This window comes from Alligator sinensis, unplaced genomic scaffold, assembly GCF_000455745.1.
Source record: "Alligator sinensis unplaced genomic scaffold, ASM45574v1 scaffold117_1, whole genome shotgun sequence".
Classification (NCBI taxonomy): Eukaryota; Metazoa; Chordata; order Crocodylia; family Alligatoridae; genus Alligator; species Alligator sinensis.
Genome location: NW_005841855.1, coordinates 303,681 through 319,727, shown reverse-complemented (window position 1 = coordinate 319,727; position 16,047 = coordinate 303,681). Strand labels below are relative to the sequence as shown.

Below are 16,047 nucleotides of genomic sequence, written 5' to 3'. Positions count from 1 at the left end.
TAGAAACATACTTTTAGCTTTTTCTAAAATAAACCTAAAAAAAAAAAAAAAAAATTCTTGATCTGTGAATAACTTCGTAGAAGAAATCTGCCCATAGAGACTAAAGGAAAGCTGTTAATTTCCAACCCCTTCCCTTATTTACAGGGTTGCTGTCAAGGTTGATGGGGCTGAAATTTGACTATATTTTCTGTTTCTTTCTTATCGCCTACTTACAAAGAACCTTTTGAGTCGCTCAGAATTGTCATAAAGGAAAGGACAGATTTTCATTTTGGGTTGTGGCTAATGAATGCAGGAAATTCAGTTTTAACCTGAAAGATAATAAAATAATGTTATATAACATAAAATTGTAGTACCATATATATTATGCCAGTAAATGATAGATTTTTGAACTCGCACAAGGAGTATTTTGTAATTTTCTTAATAAAGAGTAAATTGAGCCAGACAAGACTTTACATAGCATTCTGTGCTGAAGTGCTCACTACCAAATCATGTGTATGTTGTTAAATTACCTCTATTTCTGGCTATTGTTTAATGAAGTAAATACTAAGATGAATATGGAGGAGTATAAACTTGGTGGAAACTGCCTCTTCTGGACACTTGCTTCAAAGCATCCACAAAGGATGTTCTTAATCTTTAAAATGACCAGGTTCATCTCACTTGCATCATAAAATTAAAAATTAGAATAGCAGACCTATTTTTTTTTTTTTTTTAAATGGGATCACTGTTTTTAATGATCAAGAAGCCTTCCATTAGGAAGAACACTTAATTCCCCCTTATTGTTCCATGTATCCAAGTGAATTTAGTTAATACTGGATATTTTTAGCAAATCATTACAAAACTAAAATTGCTTTCCAGAATTTCCATAGTACCATGCAAGGCAATATATTTTTTTTTTGGAGCCTAAGTGTTACCTTTAAAATTATACTAAGTCAGACTACTAAGGGATTTAGCCAATTTTAAGGAACACTTTTTGTTTTTGAAAAAATCAAAGAACCAGTCCAGGAAAATGTGTTTTCTTATCACAGAAGTATCAATGAAAATTAAGTAATACAACAAGTGAAGTTGCTGAAAATAACAGCTTTGTCTTGGCACGAGGAAGTAAACTATCAAAGAAGAAACAGCATACCATTTTAGCAGTCTTTGAAGATATTGAATTTCATAATCTGGGAGAAATGAAGAACCTCCTTGTTCAGGAGTATGACACTTGAATCTTTAAGTAAAGTTTTAAAGTTTCTCTTAAGTCTCATTTTAACTAAGATTAGGTGTGGTTTCAAGAGCCATAAATAGCTTTCCTTTAGTTTTAATACTTGGGGAGAGACATAGACTTATGGTACATGACCCATGATTATATGGGGATTATTTGGACTAATGCACCCTTTTTAATAAAATGAAAGTGTGCTTTGCCTCTTCATGGGTAAACTAAATTATACTATTTGTCTGTTCTTCATTTAAAAACAGTGCCTTAGCCAACATGAAGACCCTTTTTAAAATCAACATGGTTTGGTAAATTTCATTTCAACCCTGCTTAAGCATATTTGTTGGCTTCTGCATAGAAAAAGTCATATCTCTCTTGAACTAAGAATAATTCTGTGCGCTTCTATTTTCCTGTTGTCCTTCATCTTGACTGAAAAGAAAAAGGTCACTGAACATAGGACCAAGACATTTTTCATGTGCAATATAGAAAGGGCTAAATTTATTATTTCAGTGCCATTAACTAAAAATAATCTTAAACCTTCTCTATCTAAATGTATATTTCTACAGCTTTTCATGAATATATATTTTTCAAAGGAGGTAATATGCCATCACTCTGCTGGTAAAAGACTAAGTACCACTTTGAAAAAATGACTGACAAATTATCTTCCACATCATGCAAACAATATCAAGAACTGATTTGTATGCATGGTTTTTGTTTGCTTTTTTTTCCCCAAACATTTGTTGCTGTTAGAGTTCAGTTCACAGATCCAAACAACTGATTTGGTGTATTTGATATTTTTTTCAGCTTATCCTTCAGGAGTGTTGAATTTAATTCACCTTGTTTTTAACAAAGTCCCAAAACATTATCTCCACATGCAAAAACTGCCTTATCTGTTAGTCAGTTTGGAGTCATGGACTTAAAACAATATTAAAATGTTTGCAGCCATATTGGTAATAGACACTGTTTTTTGGTGAAGGGATAATTAAATAAAAGCTTGGCTTTTTTTCCCTAGAACAAGTTTGCCTTCTCCAATGTTTTCCAGGAACGACTTTAGTATTTGGAGTATCTTGAGGAAGTGTATTGGAATGGTAGGTAATCTGTAAGTAAGATGCAGTAAAGACCAGATTTGTGTACTCTTATGTAAACTGAAGAGTTTGACTTCCATGGTTCATAATCGGAAGGGCTAAGGCTGAGCTGAACAAGCAATTTGGGCATTTGCTCAAAGGCGTCTTCACAGCCCTCCAAGTTTTCTACAGAACCAAAGTGTAAAATAGCAAGATGGAGTCTTCCAGTTTCCCCGCAATGCTTCATTTGAGTTTGTGCGCAGAACACTGAGCAGTTCTGTGAGCCTTCTGCTCACCAAAGAGGCCTTATTGGATAAAAATATTACCCTAAAATGCACAAGGGGCTGTTGACAGCAAGTCTGGCTCATTCTGCCTGCAGCTTAGTTTGCAATGTGCATGGAGTGGACACTGGAAATGCCTCCGTTGCACTCTGGAAGAATGGGTCGGTTGAAATTGGGTCAGTATTTTCTGGAACTTGAGCAGTGTGTTCATGTTGCTAACAAAGATCTTGGTGATATGCTGTTATTGTTGTAGATGAGCAAATTCCTTTCTAGTTTGGTGTGTTCCAAGAGTAATAACAGCATATTGAAAAGAAAGAAGTGTAGTCCTGGCAAGATCACAAGTGGAGAATGGCACTGAAAGCAAACTGGAGGACTGCAGAAACTGTGCTGGGAAATCACTTGTAACAATGCTAAGGGTTCAGAGCAAATGTTTTTTTCTTTTTAAATAAGGCCTTCAAAGCCACAGTTTTTTTTTAAAATGAAGACTTAGAAGGTATTCTTGTTAAAAACATTATCTTCTCTGTTAGAGACCATCTGGTTAATCAATTGTAAAAGTCGGTAATATTTTCTAATCTGAAGGTTGTCTTTTGTAGAAGGGTGTTCTGAGACTCTCCATGTCTTTTCTGAAACATTCCTATGATTAAAGATGGATGTAAATATTAATTTCTAAAAGATTTATTTCAATGCAAGGAGAGGCTTAATCTCAGAAAGATGATACAACCCACATTGTATTATTTTCATAATCCACAGGCCTAGTCAAGGGATGTTGCACTACCACTATTGGTGCCAATTTATCTTTACTAAGATAGCAACTCAAAATTTAACTATAATTCAATGTGTCCAGTCCTCTTTTGGTGTTTAATGCATATTTCACTCTTGTATCAGGAGCTGTCAAAAATCACAATGCCAGTTATTTTCAATGAACCACTGAGCTTTCTACAGCGACTTACAGAATACATGGAACATACGTACCTCATCCACAAGGCCAGTTCACTTTCCAGCACGGTTGACAGGATGCAGGTACTTTTTTTTTTTTATATAGTGGTTACATAATTTTTCTGAAAGTCCTTTTCTGGTATGTTTTGGATATAATACTTGCTTAGAGTAAACTGTCAGTTGGCCAGAAGAAGCAGCCTTGTAAGTTACTTCAGGTTGAATTCTCTTGCTAGCTAAACTAAATTGATCTGATTTAATTTGCTGGGGGGCACATCCACATGTCACGATATGTGGCAACATTGGTATGCTGCCATTCTTTAGTACTTCTTACTGAAAGTACTAAAACATGGCACATGGTTAGATTTTGCCACTATGGTGACTTAGCTGGCAATCACGTGTAGACCTTCATGATCGCTACATCTGTATAGCGATGTACTATGTTGCTATGGCACTGCAGGGCAATGTGTAGACACACCCTCAAAGTACATTCAGTTTTGAAAGGCTTTTAAGTTTCCTTGAAGAAAACTTAAACATAAGATTTTACTTCACCTTTTTTTCTTAAAATCCTGCCAAATCCTCATGGAAGAAGATGGTATGATATACCCAGCTTGTTAATTAGTTTTGCATCTAACAAGAACTAAAACTAACAAGGTTAATTCTTGATGTTGATATTCTTTTGAACAGTGTGTAGCTGCATTTGCTGTGTCTGCGGTTGCTTCACAATGGGAACGGACAGGGAAACCATTCAACCCGCTACTTGGAGAAACGTATGAATTAGTCAGGTAAAGACTAGAAATGTTATTAAAGAAAATAATGCATAACAATGGGTGGTTAAGTAAATCTATCATGTGCTTGAAAAGTGCTTTGTGTCTTTTAAATCGGGCAGAACTTTGCCACCATGTGCTAAAAGTTGTCCCCTTTTCAGCTGTTAATACTTTTTTGGGGGGCATACAGGTTACCTTAAACTGTTCTGGGTTGAAAATCTGTCCCTTCTCCCCCACCCCACCATACTTCTTTCCTTTCAGAGCAGTTTTATTGATCTAACTTATCAGTGTTGCAATTTAGATGCTATATCTATACAAAGATTTATTAGATAAACATACCAATACTGCAGCTAACTTGTAAGCAAACTTCTCTTAAATTTATTACATAGGCTGTCATACACTAAAACTAAAAAAAAAAAAAAAACCAACTAAAAAGTAAATTCAGCTGGCAGAATAACCATTTCAGGCTTGGCAATTTTTAAGACCACATATAAGCAGGTAGGCCAGTCTGCAGGACCCATATCTATGTGTATGTGATACACTTTACAAATGTTTAAGAAACGACCAAGGGTATAGGTTGTAGCCATGGTGGTCTCTAAGGACATAAGCAGACAAAGTTCTTTGGGTAAATCTGATATCTCTTATTAGACCAATGCAACAAGTTGGAAAAATTCTTCTTTGCAAGCTTTTGGGTATAAATACCCTTTCTTAGGCTGAGGAAGCATCCACAGTTGGTGTGTGCTCTTCCTGGATGGAATGAATAGTGAAAAAGCCAGAGGCTGGCATACATGCAAGAAAGGCAGTCGGTGAAGATATAAATGGAGTAGTCAGTGCATGAGACAGGCTGGGAGGGTGGGGGATGAATGTAGTTGGTCAGTAGTGGAGAGAGGTACCTGGGGAGCCGGATGTTAGGCAAGTTTATAATGTGATATAAATCCAATGTCTACTTTATCAACCTCCTAGATACAAAAAATCATGGACTAAATATAAAGTTCATAGGCTCATCTGTGAAAAGTGTTTTGTAAATTCCCTTTGAGGATTAGAACTAAGAGATTGGGGAGAGTGGGGTTTTTTTGTGAGAAATGTGCCTCCGCAGGTATTCTTGTCTTTGATAGACTTCCAGTGTACGTTCTTTCTGGTACGCAGTTGTTGTTTGGTTTCTCCTACATATTTTCCGTCAAGGCATTTAGTGCATTGGATGTGATGTGTTACATTTCTGGAGATGCAGCTGTAAGATCCAGGAATGCTGATGGTTCTCTTGTGAGCTATAATAATTATGGGGGTAGTGGAGATGTTGGCAGGTTTTACGTTTCTTGTTCTAGTATGGTCTGAGAGAAGTCACCGTGTCTCTTTATTTACGTGAACTGTTTTGGTTAAAACTTGATTAGGTTTTCTTGTGGTGCACAAGGATTTTAACTTAGATGGTTGCCTTGGATAAAGCCATATGGAGTTACTGTAACTTTTTTAGTCTTATGTCAGAATAGGTAAAGGAAGTTCTTTTGAGAGAGTACTAGTTGCATCTAAAATGCAAACTTTGTTAACTCTAAATAAAAAAACAAATGAAGAAAACCCCCCGATGATTGATTGATTTTTATTTATTTATTTATTTATTTATTTATTTATTTATTAGAGATGATCTTGGATTTAGACTTCTCTCGGAACAAGTTAGTCATCACCCACCGGTCAGTGCTTTCTGTGCTGAAGGATTGAATAATGATTTTGTGTTTCATGGCTCAATTTATCCTAAACTCAAGTTCTGGGGCAAGAGTGTGGAAGCAGAACCTAAAGGAATTATGACTCTGGAACTACTTGAGTAAGTGGTCAATATTTACATTGACACTATACATAATAAAGGATAAAATAACTCTCCAGTACTGCAATTACAATTTCATATGTACATTTCTATGCTTTATAGATAAAGCAACTGTTCTGTCTTCATGCTATTTTTCCGAGGTGTTCAGAATTGTAGAGTTAACTGGCATCCATAGTGTTTATATTCCCTTAAAATGATTACGGCTATGATCCTTCAATTACTTTTGTTCCCAATTGTTTGCCCATTGTAGTCCCATTGTTTGCTCAACATGACTGAGTGCTGGTAATGGTGGCATTGAAGCTTCTGTGCCCCACCAGAAGTGATTGTATGTTTTGTCATCTTGGTGTGTTGCTAGGGACAATAAACGCTGAATTTCCACAGCCGAATATTGGCAGCCTGGCTTGTTACTTGCTGTAGTGTCATTATTAAAGTATGTTTTAAAGGTGTATTTGTGCCAATAACTTTTTTTTTTACTTTTTTTCAGACACAATGAAGCCTACACGTGGACAAATCCTACTTGCTGTGTGCATAATATTATCGTGGGTAAACTTTGGATTGAACAATATGGAACTGTAGAAATAACTAACCACAAGTAAGCTGGGAGTATGACTTGCGAACTTTAATGTGTTTTTAAAAAAAACAGTAATTTTGCAAGTAACAAACGTCTTTTGGTTTCTACTTCAGAACTGGTGAGAAATGTATATTAAACTTCAAGCCATGTGGCCTTTTTGGGAAGGAGTTGCACAAAGTTGAAGGCTATATTCAAGACAAAAGGTAAAAATTGTATCACGATTAGACCCTACCCTTTAACGCTGTTTAAATTTTATCTCATGAACAGTTGGAGTGAATAATGCTTAAGCATGCTGAATCTAGGATAAGTAGGGTGTCTGAACTTCTTGTGTAGCAGTCATAATATTCAATAGATTTTAGGGATTGGTTCTCTTAAAAGCTTTCATTTTTCAGAAACCCTTTTCATACTTCTAGAATCTGAAAATACTGAAATGAGCTGTTTTAGAACTCTGAACTTTTTCTTTCTTGACAGCAAAAAGAAACTTTGTGCACTGTATGGGAAGTGGACTGAGTGCTTGTACGGTGTTGACCCAGGTACATTTGAAGCTTACAAAAAAAATGACAAGAAAAATACAGACGAGAAGAAAAACAGTAAACAGGTATTAAATGTTAGGCATCCTATTGTGCCACTGACACACCATCTCTAAGAGGTTGTTCTTAGTACTGTCTTGGATGTCTCCCTTCTATAAACTTGCTATTTTCTGCTTTCTTTTCACTTTTTTGCTTTCAATTCAAAGACCAGTTGAATGTGTAAATGCATTGAGCAATAGAATTCTAGCTATTCAAATTATTTTTGGAAGAGTTGACCTTCGTGCTTTGGATTTTGCCAATTCCTAGGTAGGGGGAAGATTCACAGTCTAAGGCCAAAATATTCCACATCTGCCTGGTCTGGGGTGCATGCCCCCTCCCGAGTCATTTAGGTTTGCCTACTGTTGGAGATGGGATGCTGCATTGTTGGATTGTGAGCTTGTTCCATGTGGCACATCTGTTCTGCTTAGAGGTCTGCAAAGCCTCAGGTTGCAATAGGGAAAAGTTTGAAAACTTGATGAAATGTTCCATTTCTTTGCTTGGCCTTGTTTAACTTCTATTCTGATTTTTAAATTCTGTCACCACTGTTTCAGGAAAGCATATTTGTTTTTTGTAACTGGCTATGTTATCTTACTAATTAAAGCAGTGACCAAGATGGTCTTGGTGAAATCCGACGTTGCTACTACTGAATAGAGAAAATAACATTTTAAAATTCCTGAAAACCTTTTAAAGGTGATCTTCCCTTCAACATGATTGAAGACTTTGTTGCTTAGTCTTAATTGTCATTGGTCTTTAGACCGTCTAGAAACATTTTGTCCTTGTGCAGATTCATGTTATTGCTGCATGATAACACTCTAGTGTTTGTCGTCAGGTGATCTCAAAACCACAGGAGACTACCACCCTCTGAAGCTGCACCTGTGAGCCTTGGGGAATAGAAAAGAAAAACATACTCTGCACACTTGTTATCATCCAGCTACCAGTTTGTTTCCCCTGACAGTATTAAATATTACTCCTAGTCCCCACTTCAGAATGAAATGCTCCATTGACAAAGCTCATGTTTTAGGTCAACTCTTGGCTTTTTTTGCATAGATTTCCAGTAAAAGGCAGAAGTGTGGATTTTAATTAACTATGCATTCTTAAAAGAATGTTATACACCATTGAATCGAATGTACTACTGTGTGGGATCTTTTGCTCAAAAGGCAGAACTGAGAATATGGTCCTCCATTACCATCAAGGTGATTCTTGACAGTTTGCTATTGGGTGTTACATCTGTCTGGTCTTGAGGCTTCCTAGTGTACTTTTTAAATACAAAATCTGGAGGATTCAAATTGGAACTGATCAGAAAATAATGAAAACTAAACTGTGAAAGACTCTTAGCAAAAAGGCTATGTTCTGCCAGTCTTATAAAGAAATACAGAAATATGGTGGGGAATGGATGCCTGGAAGCGTGCAGGTGTTCTAGAAATCAGAATAATTGCTAGCTATTGGGATGTCTCCTACAGATCTGGACCCAAGTGCTTTGAGAAGTACTTACAAAGCTTTCTTTTCCATATGCTTCAAAGATGCTCTCACTGATTTCAGTTGAAGTTAAGTGCCTAAGTACTACTTGGATGTTCTGATCCCTGGTTCATATGAGCTGCATAGGATTTCCATTACCTTCAGAAATTCCATTCTCTCCCACTTCTCACTGTCAAGAGCAATTGGCATGGTATCAGTGTCCAGGAGCTGATATTGCCATAGGCTCATTTCTGAACATCTTGGTTACTTGCGTATTACATTCAAATGTACTTCTTAAAGCAGTCGCATTAAAGAAGGCCTAGTTCTTAACCTTTTAAGACTTAAGGCACCCCTTGGAAAATACTGGTTCTTTTTCATTCTTTTTGACTAGAGAGAAAGAACAGAACAATTATTCTGTTACAAAGTACTCTGACTATAACAGGTCAAGTTTGTTTTTGTTTTTTTTTTAACACTATGGATTCCTGTTTGACATATCTGGGTTTATCTTGTGAACTATATTTGCTTATCTAACAGTGCTAATATTGCAGCACCCTTGAAAGGGGCTCAAGGCACCCCAGGATGCTGTGGCACCCTGCTTTGAGAATTTTAGCTAGGTGAGATCTTAGAGCTGATGTTTCCAGAATTTCATGGACTTCTGCCATTTCATTGCATGCTGCCACCTAAGCAGGCTCTCCTCCCTCTTTAGGGGTATGAAATCTCCTGTGCTGTTTTGACAGCTCTTTTGTCTCTTGCAGTAGATTGTTCCACACTTCCCCATAAGATAAAAGTGTGGAAAACCTTGATCTCCTTCAGAAAATTATTTGGAAACATGTCTACGGTCACAATATTTGAAAAGTTGGATATGCTACTAACACAATGACTGAGTTGGAGAGTTGATGGACTCTCTCTCTCCTCCTTTCCCTCCTTCCCCACACATGTGCACTCTGAATTCCGTGCACCACGTCTAGTTACCTTGATCTAACAGAGTTGCAGACTTACTTGGTTGAGGATCCAACCGCTTTTGTTCAAGATTTCATGCTGGGATCGCATCTTTAGAACTGTACACTTCGCATTTCCACTGGGAAGATAGACTTCACACTTTTTCAGTCTGAGTACTGCATTTTTCTAATACAGTAGACTAATACATGATCCCATGCAGGAAAAAACTGCATCACATTTAAAAAAAAAAAAAAAAAAAAAAAGTGCTGCTTTTGGACCAACTTGCTTTGCAAGGTTACCATCTTTTGATCCTGTAGCATTTTACTTTGATTTCTGTTCAATTTTTTTAACAGGCACTACCTCCTTCAAAAATCAGGGTTCTAGTAAAGTCTGGGAGTATTCAAGTAGGTTGTACTGGCAGCTTGACAACAGCTTAGGATAGAAATCTACTTTTGGATCATAACCTGGTTACTTCTCCAGTTATGTCGTCAACACCAAAAGGTCATACCAAAAAGTTCCATAGATAATCAGATATTTGAATACATTTTGGCTTGCTAGTGTGGAAGGTGAAAACTGGAGTCAGAATGATGCCTTGCCCTAGGTGTTTATTTGTGCTGAAACCCTGATTACATCAGTTGGTTTTATCCATACTCCTGGCTTAGTGTTATAACAAAGTTAATTTTTATAGGTTTTTAAGCTTTGTTACACAACTGGAAACTTTATAGGTGAAATCAGTGTGCACACGTCGGTCTCATTGTAGGTCTGTTAAATACCTCCAAAGATCCCTTGAAGCCTTTCCTGCATCACCATTCAGAACTATTTTTAGATTAAAATGTCAGGACACAATTACCCACTGGTCCCTGAACAAGACAAGATGCAGATCAGACTGGCAGCAGTTTAGACATAGTGGCTAAACCATGTCAACAGGTGGTAGTGGTTTGGGTTTTTTTGTTTTTTACTTCACCAGGCTTATTAGCACAACTCTTGGGAATATTGAAACTAAACCTAGTTTCAAACATTTTTTTTGCTAGGCCAGAGTGGGTGCATCTACATGTGTGTCTGACTGCAGTAACTGCCAGTCCTATACAGTCCTGGTGCCACACAGGTAGTTTCTAACCATACTGCACAGTAGCAACAAACTAGTAGTTTCTGACCCCCCCCCCCCCCGTGTCCGCCCCCCCCCCCCCCCCCCGCGCACGCGCAGTAGCAGTGGTGTCATGACACCATAGCTCATCACCCTAATGACCTAGCATTTCAAGTAGACGCACTCACTGTGGTTTTTAATCAATTGAAAAAGGCCTATCTCCCTCCTTACCATTCACACTTACTCAAGCTGTAGATCGTAACTTCAGTAGCTTTCCCAGAGAGGTATTAAGTGCTGCACCTCAAGCAGTGTACACCAATCCTGGGGCTGCATCCTAGATTATGCATCCTTCTCTTGGAAGAACATTCACTTAATTCTCTTAGCATTGCATTGTCAACATGGTAAGGCCAGTAGAGCTTAAGAGTACCTGTGCTGAATGGCACTAATTCACTTTGAAGCTTGGGGATGCTGATACATGAAACGCATAGGCTGGCTAGAGTGTGCTAATTAGCATGCTCTAGCAGTCTTGGTTAACTGAGTCTGAAGTAGCCACCACACGTGTGCAGGCACCCATAATGATTGGTTAGAGTCCTCCTTTATGTGAGGGTAAAACACACTTTGAATGTGCAGGCACCAACCTTCCTAAATCTGTATGTCTGGTGGGGGATGCATGTAGTTTTTCTTCTCCCCACTCTTCCTCTTCAGTGTTCTTTGCAAGGATCTCGGAGTGCGCAATCTTGTTTTGTTCCTTTGGCTTAAGTACTGGGGGATGAATGTGTTTGGGGTCTGAATGCTTCTTGACTCTCTGGGTTCATGTCTTAGATGTCTTTTTAGTGTAGTTTCTGTATAGGGCTGTTTTACAATCTAAGGTTGTTTAGTACTACATGAATTAAATATCTTTTCTTTGTATTTGTGCTGCTTCCAGATGGGCAATTCAGAGGAACCAGATGAGATACCTCTGCCAGATTCTGAAAGTGTGCATGTTATTCCTGGAAGTATTTTACTGTGGAGGATAGCACCAAGACCTCCAAATTCAGCACAGGTTAGCCAGACTTCTGCTTTTTAAAAGTGCATGTTAAATTGCTTGATTGTAGAGTGTACACTTTAGTCTCTGATTTGCCTCTTTTTCAAAATACAGCTATGAACTTGTGTAAAATCTGCTTTTACTATTATGAATATGAACTTCCCTGACAGTTAACTGTCATGTGGGACATGACATGTAAATAAGCCAAAGCAGCATGTATGGCTCCCTTCTTAGCATAGCCTAACTTCTTACAAAACCTTATTCTACTAATTGGTGAAAACTAGGATTTGTTGCAGCTAGTTGTAGTATTCTACCCTCTCTTGCTGTTAAGCGTGGCTATCTATTTAGCAGGCTGACTTATAGGACAGGGCAGCCAACCGCAAAGCATCTCATAAAGAGCATTCATAGAAGGACAAGCTCCACAAGCATTGCAAGAGTACATGCATTGAAAAGGAAGCCTGCATGATGTGTCTGAAAAGCCACATGGCTGGAGAGAGAGTTGGCAGTATAGAGATTTGGAACAAAAAAAAAAAAAGTAGGTCAGAGTTGCTAATAGAGGTTTATAGGGGGAAGTCTGGGTTGCTCTAGGGGCAGAGGTAAGCTTCTGCAGGACAAAGAGGGAAAGAATAATCCACCTGAATAGTCAGGTCTCACTCTAATTAGATATGTGCATGAAGGATGCATGGCACAGGTTTGCCTTGCTGGCATCTTCACATTCTTGCTATACTACAATTAGCTGTGTTCTGGTCACTCAAGAGTGTATTACTCCATATGTTAATGCCCTTTGGTTATAGAGTACATAAGTAGCCAAACAGCTTTTGTAAAGCTGTTCTGTATTTCTGTGCCTCTCATTTCAGATGTACAATTTCACTAGCTTTGCTATGGCTTTGAATGAATTGGACAAAGAAATGGAAAGTGTTATTCCTAAAACTGACTGCAGGTTACGACCAGATATAAAAGCCATGGAGAATGGTGAAATAGGTAACTATTAAAAATAATTTGGAACTGAATGACTGGGAGGAACTTAAATGAACTGAAAGATTCCAACTGCATGGGGCAAAATTTTCCGTTTCGAGCAATAACCAGCTCTCTTGATACTACTTTCTGGCTTTAGAAACGCCTTTTGAAGAATGTGCTTCTAAAGAGAGTATGCTTTAAATGTGTAAAGCTTTTTATATAAGACATGTTTCCTACACTTGCTTTATAAGCATGCTGTATTCACTTATCTTCTACTTTGAGAGAAGGACCTGAAGTCAATGAAAGGAACATACATTGCTTAAAACTTTTTGGATAGATTTTTAAGTCTTAAATGTGTTGAACTTCTTTGGACTGTAAAGCCTTCCTGTATTTCTCTTGGGAATTGGTGAGGTAGATGGAATGTTTTTGAATTGCTAATTTCCACTAATACAATCAAACCTGCTGAAGTCAAACTCCTTTGCCAGAAGAAATGAGTGGCCGTTATAAAATTATTTGCAGCAGGAGATTGCAGTTTGTGGGGGGGCAGTGCCATTGGAGTTCATTTGGAGAAAGTAAGCTTCCTTTGCAGCATGTTTGGTGCTAGATCCTTTAAGATGTGCTGCTTCTGGTGTGGAGGATTTAAGGAGAAGAGACAAATAGTCTTCCCCTTGTCTGATGCCTGATTTTTTTTTTTTTTTTTTTTATCTAGCTTTTTTTTAAGAGCATTATTACCCTTGTGGTTAGAGTTCACACTTGGAGACTTGTAAGGCCTGGGTTCTGTCCCCTACTGTCTGGCTTCCTGATGATTTTCAGGCAAGTTACTTCTCTTCTGTCTCCATTTTCCTCATCTATAGAATGAAATAATTACTTCATAGATCTCCAGACACTTTAAACTCATAGAATTGTAGGGATGGAAGGGACCTCCAAAGATAATCTAGTTCAATGCCCTACTTGAGACAGGATCATCCCTATCTAAACTATCACATCCAAGTCCCCCTTGTTCCACAACTACAATCTGCTTTAAAGGAAATGAGAAGAGCTAGGTATTACAATGCCAGGTGCTTGGGTGGCCTTTTCAGTTATCAGTAATATGATCTTAGACTTAAGTGAGCAGAAGCTGAGTTGATATTCCTTCCCCCCCCCCAAACTCAAGCCAGTATATTTTGCCCTGTATATCATACTGTTTGTACAGTCAGTGAGACTGGCACCATAGCTCATTGCATCCCTACTGATCCAAAGCATCTACATAGAACTGCATTATTTTCTTACTATAGTAACACATTCGGTAACATCCATCTTTGAGCTCTGTCGTACAGTTACCATTATATCTGTTTGTTTGACAGTTTTACTCCTGTGGGTGGATGGCTGCAATAAGACACTGGGTAACACACTCACAGGAGTCTGGATCAGGAGAACCTTTTGGGAACAACTTTAAACTGTCCATTAAATGCTTTCTGAAGGTTTTGCCAGTCTCCTTTTGGAAGACAAGTGCATATGATCTCACTGAAATTCACTCAAAAATGTGTAGTGAACTGGCAGATGGCATGCATCATGGACTGGAGTACCCTTTCTGTTAAGAGTTTCAGTGATTTGTTCTGTGTGCTTAAGAGGCTGCATCACCATGGTATGCTAATACCTGTCCAACAAGAATGATTGTATCCTAGCACCTTCTCTGCCAGGTTAAGAATACTATTTTCCTCATCTTTATGGAAAACCAACGGAGGCACACAACAGAGGCTTGTGCAGGGTCATACAACTGGAGGCACAGCTGGAAACTGCCTGCAGACTTCCTCAATCCATCCTGCTGTCTTATCCATTTGCCTTTCTGGAGGATGTCTCGGGTGGATCAATTAACACAAACAAAATTCTCAGGGATCTTAGGCCATGGCACAGCAAACTACTAAGGATCCAAATCGGACTGGCTGATCCTGTCGCTACAACTCGGTCCCCGTACTCTATTTTAGATTTGTTCTTTAAATGGGTTTATTCTGTCACATGCTAGTATTAGACACAGCAGCTGAGCCATCAGTATAGCTGTAAAACTTCTTGGGAAAATCTCTCCCTAATAGTACACTTCTTTTTTAATTGGAATAATAGAAAATTTGAGTTGGAAGGGACCTCAGGAGGTCATCTAGACCTGTTTCCCAACCTTTTCCAGCCCGACACACACTTACATTAATTTTTTGCGGCAGACCTGTTAAGGCATTCCCCATCCTCAAAACTATTGTAGCTCGTTGCCATGGCAAAATTCTGCGGTGCACCTGTTCATTTCTGACGGCACACTTCTGTGCTGCAGCAGGCTGGCTGGGAAACACTGTCTAGACCAACACTCTGCTCAAAGCGGGACTAGCCCCAACTATTCATTCTAGCCCAGGCTGTCTAGCCAGCTCTTAAAAACCTCCAAGGATGGAGATTCCACAGCTTCTCTGGGTAGCCTGCTTCCGTGCTTTACACTCTCCTCATGAGTTTGGTTTTTTTTTTGTTTTGTTTTTTTTCCTAATATCTAACCTAAACTTCCCTTACTGCAGCTTGAGGCCATTGCTCCTTCTTCAGTCATCTGCTGCCACTGAGAACAGTCTAGCTCCATCCTCTTTGAAACTACCCTTCAGATACTTGAAGGCTGCTCTTAAATCTCCCCTCTAGTCGTCCCTTCTCCAGACTAAGCCCTGTTCCCTCAGCCTCTTGTATGTTATGTGCCCAAACCCCCCAACCTTGTTGGTTGCCCTCTGCTGGACTCTCTCCAATTTGTCCACATCCTTTCTGTAGTGGGGGACCCAAAACTGTACTCCAGATGTGGCCTCACCAGTGCAGAATAGAGGGGAGTAATCGCTTCCCTCAATCTCCTGGCAACGTTCCTATAGATGCAGCCCAGGATGCCATTGGCTTTCTCTGCTACAAGGACGTGCTTTTTGGCTCATTCAGCTTATTGTCCACAGGAACCCCCAGGTTGTCTTCTGCAGACCTGCTGCTTATTCAGTTGGGTGAATTGGATTATTCCATCCCAAGTGCAGGACTTTGCACTTGTACTTATTGAACTTCATGAGATCTGTTTTGGTCCAATCCTCTAATTTGTCAAGGCCTTGTTGAATCCTAACCCTCTCTTTCAGTGTATCTACTTTTCTCTGAAGTTGGTGTCATCTGTAAACTTGTCTGTTTTTAATTCTGTTGCTTTTTCAGATTTAGCCAGTGAAGAAAAGAAACGGCTAGAAGAGAAACAAAGGGCTGCTCGCAAAAACCGCTCCAAGACTGAAGAAGACTGGAAAACAAGGTTAGTACGCAAGGCAAAGTGTTTGAACATTCAGGGTAACTGTCAGGCTCCATTGACAGTGTCTGTTTTCAGTTGCCTGCCGAATTAGAGCTTCAGCTTTACTGCTACCACACTTTGAAAGCATGGT

At 38.8% G+C, this 16,047-nt stretch overlaps 1 protein-coding gene across 8 annotated transcripts in view; it reads left to right on the top strand.

Annotated features, from left to right (window-relative positions):
- Positions 1 to 16,047, top strand: part of OSBPL1A (oxysterol binding protein like 1A) — a 107,153-nt gene that overhangs the window by 86,031 nt on the left and 5,075 nt on the right. For 7 of the 8 annotated variants that reach the window (XM_025213895.1, XM_025213892.1, XM_025213899.1 and 4 more), the window contains 10 exons: positions 2,208 to 2,283; positions 3,426 to 3,560; positions 4,161 to 4,258; positions 5,871 to 6,053; positions 6,538 to 6,645; positions 6,738 to 6,827; positions 7,096 to 7,222; positions 11,597 to 11,713; positions 12,553 to 12,676; positions 15,830 to 15,920. In XM_025213895.1, coding sequence (XP_025069680.1) covers positions 2,208 to 2,283; positions 3,426 to 3,560; positions 4,161 to 4,258; positions 5,871 to 6,053; positions 6,538 to 6,645; positions 6,738 to 6,827; positions 7,096 to 7,222; positions 11,597 to 11,713; positions 12,553 to 12,676; positions 15,830 to 15,920 — 1,149 coding nt within the window. The remainder of the gene's footprint in view (positions 1 to 2,207; positions 2,284 to 3,425; positions 3,561 to 4,160; positions 4,259 to 5,870; positions 6,054 to 6,537; positions 6,646 to 6,737; positions 6,828 to 7,095; positions 7,223 to 11,596; positions 11,714 to 12,552; positions 12,677 to 15,829; positions 15,921 to 16,047) is intronic. The other variant, XM_025213903.1, reaches the window with a different exon arrangement.